Genomic DNA, 9,615 nt, shown 5'->3' with positions numbered 1-9,615 from the left:
GTGGGTGTGATGCACTGCTTGGTGTTTTCACCAGCGCTGCCCTGCTTACTAGGTGTCAAGAAGCTTATTTTCAGAACAAAAGCTCTAGGAGGAGCAATGACTCATCTGATAACCAAGCTGAGCTGATGGAATTTGAGAGCTGATTCATGGCACAGGCAGCCAGTCTCCAAGGAAACTATGGGAAGGACTGGGTGCAGTTACAAACCCCCAGTTTTCCCCATTTCCCACCCTCCAGACCTGGGAATCAGCCTTAAAAAGAAATTGCACTGTAAAAACCCAGCTTTGGTGAATTGGCTGGAGGGGACCCGTATCTGGCACTGTGATATTGCGTGAGTCCTGCTTGGTAGGAGAAAGAAAAGGTGAAGTAGGTGTGAAGGAAACAAGCAAAACCCTAGTGCTGCTGGTTCAGCCCCTACCCTTCCCGTGGTGAACGGTGCCTATCTCTGGAGAGCTGGAATTGCACATTCTGCCTAGTTGAAACCAGACATTTTTCCAGTTTTGGTTTGTGGAGGGAAATGTGGAGTGAAATTTTGCCCATAGTGAGAGGGCTGAAGTAACCACCTCAAACATCAGCCCAGCCCCAGCTATGTGCAGGCCTCGCAGCTTGCTCAGCACTGCCTTGGAGCCTCCGGTTGTGTTACTTGCTTTCACTGTCTCCCAAGCTCCAGTAAAAACCCCACGAATGACACGCCACAAAGGCAGGATTTTTTCCAGGAGGCATTTTGTATCGGGGAAAAACCCATTGGAGTGTCAGAGTGGGTGTCACGGTGTTCCCCCTTCAATGGATATTCATGTATTGTCCTGACTTTGAAAGGGATTGGAATACAGCTTTAACAAAATTAATAATTGCCCAGTGGAGGTCTGGATTCATCAAGAGAGGCTCCTAAGTGTGCTGCTGCTGGCTGGGGGAAGGATGCCAGGGAGTGGGGAAATGTCATGGAATTCTTGCTCAAATTCAGCCGGCAATCACTCCAGAAATTGCCTAGTTGAGGCACTGCATTTAGGAACCCCCATTCCCAGCTTAATTATAGACAGAGCCGTGGAAGGAAAGGCAATCTCAACACACAGGCTTTATAGCTGCCCCTGGAAATATTGCCTGACACTGGGAATCCTATTCCTCGTAGCCATCTGCAGTGGGAGCAGAGCTGGAAAACAGGGCAAGTGCCCTGTGCCTCCATCGCCTCCCAGCAGAAAAGCCTTGTCTGTACGGACCATTGCTCTTTGTATCCCCTCGCCATAACCCCTGCCTTCCTCAGAATCCTGTGCTGGTCAGGAATGTCCAGGATGTCTGCATCCGTGGCACCAGCTGGACTCTGCAGAGCCAGGACTGCTGTGGCTCTGTGCAAATCCACATTATCCCCTGCATCCCAGTGGGATGTATGGCATGGCTGGTGCTTCCTCGACACCTTCAGTGGCTGCATTTATGCTCTGAGCCCCCCATTCACACACACTTCATCCTTCCTGAGGGTGCTTCAGCACAGGGCCTTTCCTTGGAAGGTGCCTCTGTTGGTGCCTCAGTTCGAGACATAGCAGCTGGAAGGACTTCTGTGTCCTTTAAGAGAGGAGAAAGGAAAGAAAATGAAATGTAGCTGCTCCTCTCACAGGGGAGAGGAAGCTGTGACTTGTGCAGTTGCAATCCTGCCCCAGGAAGGTTTTTCCTCCCTCTGTGACTTTCCCCACCTGGAGTTGATTTAATCAGTTCTGCCTGTCCCAAGGACTTGCAGCAGTGGTGTGATGCTGTTTCTCTGCATTTTGCAGAAGGGAGGGGAGAGCTCTGTCTGGACACTGTCCTCAAGGAAGCCGTGCCGTTAGAGTATCTTCTATGTAGCCCAAGTCAGAGACCCACAAGATCAGGGCTTTTCGGGAACAAATGGCGCACAGAGGATTAACAGACTGCACCTTTGTCATGTGTTCAACCTGCCTGGGCTCGGGAAGCATCACTGCCAGCAGCTCACAGAGCCTGGGCAGGCTGTGGGTGCCCAAGAGCCAGCAATTTCAGGCTTCCTTCCCTCCTCCTGCACAGCCCGCTCTCAGGCCCCCAGGGGCAGGCATTATGTCCCCTCCCATGTCTGGAGAGGACTTTCAGAAGTGTCCCTATGGCCCCTCAGCTCCCCCCTGCCATTCTAACCAGCAAGTGTTGAACAAAAAGCTCAGGAACCTGAGCAGAGCTTTGGCAGAACCAAGCTACCCAACTGAAAAGCTGCCTCCCATAGCTTCCCTCTGCCCAGGCACGCTTCCTGCCTAGGGTTTCATTGTCCCTGCTCGGGACACCTCTGACACAGCTGGCCTCCAGGTACAGGGCCCTGGCACTACAAGCCTGCGGGTGCTGCCCTGGCAGCTGTGTTGCCCTGGGTGCCCAGCACTGTGCTTCCTTCTCCTCTTCCCTCCTCCCCTCTCCACCCTCCACAGCAGAGCTGTGCAGCCATGGCAGGGCACACTGCCAGAGACCAGAAGGGGCAGGGACCACCAAGAGCAGGGCTGCAGCCGAGCTGCTATAGCAAAGTCTTGGGACAGGGCTGCCCTTCAGTAGGACTGAAACTCCTCTGTCCTGCAGTGGCCTTGCCCTGCCCCACCAAAGCTCACCCACCGCTGAGTGCGTATGTCACAGCCACCAAGGAAAGACCCACAGTGTCAGACACAGTGCTTTGCATAGAGGTCTTTACTGATCAGATGGAAGCACTGCTGGTAACAGCCTGGCTGGCCGGCGCTGCTGCTTGTGATCCTGGAGGAGGCTTTTGCTGGACATCAATCTTGGGAGCCTCTGTGCCTCAGAGGCTTTCCTGGATCCCACCGTTGTGCATTGGATCTGCTCCCCAGAGCTGAGGAACTGAATAGAAAGCTCTGCAGGCTTGCGTGCAGAGAGAGGTGCAGAGCAACACTACAGTTCTAGTCAAGACACATGTGGTGAGATCTGCTTCTGGCTGGAGAGATCAGAGCCATGGTGCCTGGGATGCGATCCCAGCCTGCAGGGCTCCACACCATGAGAGCTGTCAGGAGAAGACCCCCTTGGCCCAGGGTTTGCAGGAAGTCGAAGGAAGAAAGGGCAGTGCTAGGCAAGGGATATGTTTGGAGATCTGATACAAATCCATAAATCATCAGCTTCTCCCCCTTATCAATAGACCCAGACATTCGCTTTTCCTTGTCAATAGTTGCTTATCAGTAGAACCAGGCCTCTGTCTCCTCCCCTTATCAGTAGTCTGTGCCTTGTTCTGCTTAGTAAGCATGATAGGTGTTTACAACAGACAATACTTTTGTTTAAGCAAGGGGTTCTTCTAACTGTTATAAATTGAGACCACAACGGATCATAATCCAATTAAAATTTTATTAATTATAGCAAGTAGAATATGAGCAAAAACAGCGCTGGACGACAGGGGTGTCTGCGCTCCGCCAGCGTGCCTGTATTGTTCCCTTGTACATTTGTTAACCCTGTATCAATGTGAGGAGGTTGGAACCAGATTTGGGTGCGTACCCCTGGTTTCCCAGCGCTGCAATAAAGCACCTCATATAACCATGCCGGTGGTTACGTGTTTGTTCCGACGCTAACACCCCGTTCCCCCTGCATTCCCCCCTCGCCAGGCCGTGCTTCCCTCTGGGCTCCCTCCTGCTCGCCGCCCTTTTGGCTCTTGGACCCTGCCACCGCTGCTCTCTCCCCCTCCGCCTCCTCAGCGCGCCCCACACCGCTGCTGCTCCGCAGCCGCTCCGGCTCGCTCCCGCCCTTCTCCCCCCCGGGCTCACTTCCCCCGACCTTTCCCACGCGCTCTTCCCGCCCCCTCTGGCCTATGCCCAGGGGACGGTGGCCCAGCAGGGCCTGGCAGCAGGAGGAGCGCCCCGGGGCATGCCGGGAGCTGTAGTGCTAGGGCAGCGGCTGCCGGCGGCCATGCTGGTGTTGGGTGTTGCAGCTTCTGCTGGGGCTGCGGCCCAGCTCGGGGGAGGGCCGGGGCCAGCGCTGAGGCGAGCGAGCCCCTGGGGAGATGGAGACAGCCCCGCTGTGGGCACAGGCACCGGGCACCGCGACTGCCAGAGCCCCCCGAGCTGCCCCAGCCCGGCCTGCGCCCTGCAGCTGGCCCTGGGCCTGCCCAGGAGGAAAGGGGAGAGCGCAGAGAGGCAGAGAAAGAAGGGCCTGGGCTGAAGAGTTTCCCTGGCAGGACGGAGAGCGGGAGCTGTGGTGAGTGCCCGGCCTCTCCCAGTGCTGGTGGTAGGTTTGTTACTTTTTAGTCCTTTTCTCCAGAGTTCAAGCAACTATGGATGTGTGACACTGGGGAAGTCCGTTGGTTGATGGCAATAAACATAAATGGTCATTGGCTGCTTTGGCTGAAGTCTGTGATTCTTGAAGCTGCACTCAAAACACCTCGTTATGTCCCCTCCCTTTGCTGGCTCTGTGGCACGGGCAGCTGAGCACCGCAGAGGGGCTGCGTCCGCCGCAGGGTGTTTCACCCTGGCTGGATGTTGCCGGGAGGGTCACTGTAGTGACAGCCTGGGGATGACAGGATGGTCACTGTGTGAGGTCAGGCTGGGGTGACAGCAAGGACACGGGCAGCTCAGGGCGGTGACAGGCCCAGGTGTGACAGGTCCCCCTCCCCTTGGGGGTGCTTGGAGCTGCACGTGGCACGAGGCTTTTGTCACAATGCGCTGGGTTGCCTGGGTGCGCTGTGTTGTCGCACCTGGCGAAGGCTGGGGCAGAGGTGCTTGAGTCGCCGTAGAGGCTGGTCAGGCCTCAGCGTGCTGCACGCGGGAGAGGACACTGAGGCCAAGCTAGGGCTCTGGGGAACTCTCCTCCCCTGGGCTTTGAGGAGGACTGGGGCAGGTGCCGACATAACGGCACGGCTCACTTGCTCACTTGCTGAGGGCCGTAGCCTGGAGCTGTTAAGGTGGCAAAGCCAGGGCCTCGCTACGCCACGATGGAGGCCTGAGGCTCTGTCAGCCAAGGCTGCCTGATGTGTCAGGGCCTGGCTGTGGCGGAGTGCTGCAACCTCCGAACGCCATTGGCCAGCACAAACTCGGCCCGTGCTGCTCACCCCAGCCCCCTCGGTGGGCTTTGCCGCGAGCCCTCACCTTCGTAGAGGCTGCAAGGCCTCTCTCTGTCATTTGCCGAGCTAGACACAGTAGTGGAGCAGGCACTGCCTGGCCCCGACCATGTCTTGCATCCACTACAAGTTCTTCTCCAAGCTGAACTATGACACGGTCACCTTCGGTGGCCTCGACATCTCCCTTTGCGACCTCAAGTGCAAGATCATGCGCAAGGAGAAGCTGAAGGCAGCCAACTGTGATCTGCAGATCAGCAATGCCCAGACCAAAGAAGGTACGTGTGCGCAGCATGTGCAGGGCTTTGGGGATGTCCTGGCTGGCGACGTTGCAGACCACCCCATGACGGCCGCAGCCAGCGGCAGCCGCATTCTGCCTTTTATGGCTCATCCCCACATAGCATGAGTGAGCCTGGGGCCCATCCCGCCAGGTGGCAGGAGCACCAAGAGGCTAAGCGGTGCCGGGGATTAAGTGGGGTGGTGTCATGAAATCTGATTTAGCGTCCTGCCGGCTACACCAGTTTGTCAAATGTGCACACTGAGTCACAATGTCCAGAACAGAGCCCCCAGCTTTCTAAACCCCTGAGGGGAGCCTAGGTGAAGCTAGGTCTAGCCTTAGTCTCAGGCTTGGTCAATGGTTTATGTCCAATGGAATGTTGAAAAAGAAAATCAAGGTAGAATCAAGCTAAAATGATTTGCATAGAAACCAAAGATGAAAAAAAAGGAGACCCTCCCACTGAGACACAAAGTTCAGAGTGGACCCCCTGGCTTTCTAAACTCCTGGTGGAGCCTAGGTGTGGCTGGATCTAGTCTTAGTGTCGGACTTGATCAAGCAAATGTAAAGCACTGAGCAGATGAGAAGTGTGGCTTTGGACGGATTAAGCTCCAAGAAATAGACAAAGGTGGCAGGCTCTCTTCTGCATTCTTTCACTCTGGAGCACCAGCAGCAGAAGTGACTCAGTTAACAGTGGCGAAAGCAGTGGATCTGAGTTTTCATGCCTTCACTAATGCCTGGCTTGTTTCAGAGCAAGCTAGTCAGACTTTAGAACCTGGTTTATGCAGGTGAGACTGTGGTGGTTTGTTTTTCTCCAGAGATCTATGGGTTTTGTAGCCGAAGAGAAGCAAAAGCAACTTCAGTTAGTTCAGGAAAGCACCCCCTGTATTAGCAGCTGTCCTGTAGTGACCTCCGAGACCATTTTGCTGTTGGCGTTCAAACTGTTTTTAAAAAAGGAAAAAGATTTAGCTGCTGGTGTTTGGTTCTCAAACCTGAAAATGTCTTGAAAGGTACTGTTGGTGTGTTCAGACAGCGAAAGCACGATGTTACATCTAAAACTTGGCTTCTGTATCTGTAAAGGCCTTCTCTGAAGTGCCGTGTAGTTAATTATGTATTAATACATGTCCCTTTGAATGTCTTTTTCTGTATTTCTGTTGGTTTCAGAATACACAGAAGATGCCCTGATTCCTAAAAACTCTTTGGTAATTGTTAAAAGAATCCCTGCTGGAGGAGTTAAAGCTACGCGCAAAACAGATGTTACGTAAGTGTCCACACAGCCTTGCATTCTCTGCTGTTGGTTTCAGTGTGTGAACTGTTTCAATGCATGTGAGGCATTCGGATTGTATCTAGTTAAAGCTTCCGTTAATTTTTGTTGTCGCTAGGTAGATTTTCATGTATCGGTCCCGAAACAGACTTATGTTTTCAGGCCTGCTGGGGTATGGGGTTCAAACTCCAACAATGGAAACTTTTAAAATGATTCTATAGGGTTTGTTCTTGGGGTTAATTTTTCTGAGAGCCAAGTCGTAGATCCTGTTTTGTCTGCGTGGAGAGATTCCTTGTTATATGTGTTTGCTTTTATGGCTTTTCTAGCAAAGACAGTTCAGCAGTGTGGTGTAAACTTAAAATTTGCTCCTGTCTCAGAAGAGTCTGGTTCTTAGTGTTTGACCTTTTCTTGCATTTGGGGGAGAGGGACAGGATACGTCAGGTATTCTTATGCCCCAAATGCGTGGGGTTTGCATACTAGCCATGCAGGAAAGACCGATGCTTGCCAGCTGGCAAACCATGCAAACAAGAAGTTCCATTCAAAAGCGATTCCTATTAGTTTCCCAAAGCCAGTATCTGTTTTGGGCAAGAGAAAAAGAACAGTATCATAAAGTGTATTGCCTCTTGGGCAAGTCCAATGAAGGAATAGTTAATCCTTTCCAAACCTGGAACTCAGTAAGCAGCTTAGCACATTACCAGAAGTTGGTAGCTATCCTCCTAAGGCTGTTTTTACCCTGAGCTGATAGGCGTGTGGATGGCACCCTTTCCTTGTATTGTAATGCTGCCATAAAATGAGAGGATAGATGCTGCTAGCACCAAAGATCAAATACGTACCTGTATGTGGGGATAAGGAAAGAATGGCACTGCTCTTCTAGCATTGAAAATGTATCGGGCAGATCAGCTTTCTGTTCCTTCAGCTGGAAACAGTGCAGAGACAGCTGACAGACTGCTTAATGTTGGGGCAGGTTGAATGTATGATGGAATGGTGGAGAGGCTGCATTACTTGCCTTGTAGTCTGTTCTTCAAGGTAAATGGATGAAACAACCATTGTGTTGTAATCTAAAGTACTTACTTACCTTCAGGAAGTAGGTGGATGTAAGCAGCAGCCTCACTGTTTGTACCTAAATTCCAGAGCAGCCTCTGCTCCTGGGACACTTTGGATGATGTGTGAATTGTTTGTTAACTGTACCAGGGTTGCATCTCTGACTCATGATAGACAGATGCAGGTCAGTGAGTAGGTGGAATCGCAGCAAGCTTTCAGATGGAATAAGTATTTCTTAAAATACTGCAGCATTATCGTAAAGCAAATTCTGGCAATTAAGACTTCTTTTGTTTTTTTTTTGTCACAGGGCTCCTCAGTCACGCAAAATCCCAGGAGCAGCTTCTTTCAGGTGATATTTCTACTACTATTTTTAGTCAATAAAGCGTATGTAACATGTCTAGTACTTTGGCACTTTGACGGCTAAGTCCGGTAGACACCTGAACACAGTGCTTGGGCTTCCACAAAGAAACCCTGTTCTAAAGGATAAGCTGCTGACAGTTTTGTTATTTCTTTGTCAGATGACTGATTTTTTTTCACTGAAGTAAACTTGCCCTTTGAAGTGTTGGGACTATCACTGTTCCGCCATAGAAACTAAAGCACTGTATGTGACACCCGTTTGTAATACTAGGGATGTACAGATTGCCTGAAGTTACATTCATAGTTTGAGGGTTGATTATTTAAGAACACAAAACTGTAGTACCGACTTGATATATTTGATACTTTTGTGGCAGAGAAAATATCTGAGGACTTTCTCTTGCACTGTTGTGTTCTGTAGGTCTGACTTCATGACAAAGTAGAAATGGGATTTTGGAGGTTTTTTTAGTTGCACTGAGTGACCAAGAGATAACAGTTTGTGTATACAAATAAATTTCCACATTCACTAGACTCTCAGAACATAATGTTTTGATGTTTGGGTTTTATAAATGATTTTTGGTGCTTTCTGTTGGGTACAAGTGCTTTAAGTTCTGATCGCCTTTCTGTCTCCTCCTAGAAGTCAAACTGAGCCAGCGAGCAGAACATCAGAAGCAGTATGTAAAAACCCACCCTCACCCTTTTTTCTACACACTGCACTGAATTCTAAACAATGTAGCTTTGTGTTAATTTTCCAAACATTAAGTTCATCTGTCCTCCAGTAAAACATAGTACAGATTGTAATTCAAATGTACTGATTCATCACAGTGAAAACTGAGTCACGCCATCAATTTGCACAGTTCTGATGTGAATGTTGGGATTTATGCCTAGTAATGCATGGTATTTCCTATTGCATATGCTAGAATATGTCCTGTGTGCCTTTGTGTTGTGCAGATAGTGCCTGATCATCTTTAGTTCCTGCAGGTTCCAGGTGTGCACAACTGAACTTGGTGCCACATTCGAGATCTGTCTGCCTATAGTTAGTAATGTTGTGAGTTTGTACAGCCTTTTCTGTGCTTTTTGTAAAAACTGCACTTAAGTAGTAGTTCTCTGCACACACTGTGGCCCACTCCTAACTAGTGGCCTGAGGACTTCACTGTGGCAAGCTACAAGCTGTGTAGGCAGCTGGGAGGGAGGAGTATGTTTGCAGTGGAGGAAAAAATGCCGTGACTGTGCTTTAAATCCATGCTTTCATCATCATGAAAGATTGGGTTTGGTCTGATAGAAAGAAGAATAATAAGAATTCTCACACTTCCCAAACTAATTTGGATAGTATGTCCTGTGGTCTATTAAAATACAAGAAATATTTTTTATCCATTTTTATGGGCTACTCTGTCATAGTAAACACCTTTTTTTTTTTTTTTTCCCAATAATGTGAGCAGTTTCTTTTTTTCTAGACAAGTTGGCAGGTTACTTTTATGGCTGATGGTTCAGATTGGTGTTTGGGTTTGGTGGGGTATGGTGAGTTTGGCATCTTTGCAGTTATTGAGAAGAAGGGCAGAGTTCATGTTTCAGGGCTGCTTTTTATCTTGACAGGCAGCTACTATGTTCATCAAGGCATAACTGTATAAATGCATGTTTAAATGATGAGACATTAACTGATT

General features: G+C 50.1%; 1 protein-coding gene across 2 annotated transcripts; it reads left to right on the top strand.

Moving 5' to 3' along the window:
- Positions 1 to 3,865: 3,865 nt before the first annotated feature.
- LOC136006268 (E3 ubiquitin-protein ligase RBBP6-like) lies at positions 3,866 to 8,790 on the top strand. Of its 2 annotated transcripts, XM_065664306.1 has the most exons (3): positions 5,051 to 5,299; positions 6,460 to 6,556; positions 8,592 to 8,790. In XM_065664306.1, exons 1-3 carry the CDS (start codon positions 5,134 to 5,136, stop codon positions 8,734 to 8,736), a joined length of 408 nt encoding a protein of 135 aa, XP_065520378.1. In that variant the 5' UTR covers positions 5,051 to 5,133; the 3' UTR covers positions 8,737 to 8,790. The 2 variants fall into 2 exon arrangements, 1 of the variants encoding a protein (XP_065520378.1); XR_010609037.1 differs by lacking the exons at positions 5,051 to 5,299; positions 8,592 to 8,790 and adding an exon at positions 3,866 to 4,165 and having other exon boundaries at positions 6,460 to 6,503.
- The last annotated feature ends 825 nt before the right edge of the window (positions 8,791 to 9,615 follow it).

The sequence above is a fragment of the Lathamus discolor genome, unplaced genomic scaffold, assembly GCF_037157495.1.
Source record: "Lathamus discolor isolate bLatDis1 unplaced genomic scaffold, bLatDis1.hap1 Scaffold_127, whole genome shotgun sequence".
In the NCBI taxonomy this organism is placed as follows: domain Eukaryota; kingdom Metazoa; phylum Chordata; class Aves; order Psittaciformes; family Psittacidae; genus Lathamus; species Lathamus discolor.
Note: the sequence above shows the minus strand (reverse complement) of the source record. Positions and strands in the feature narration are given on the sequence as shown.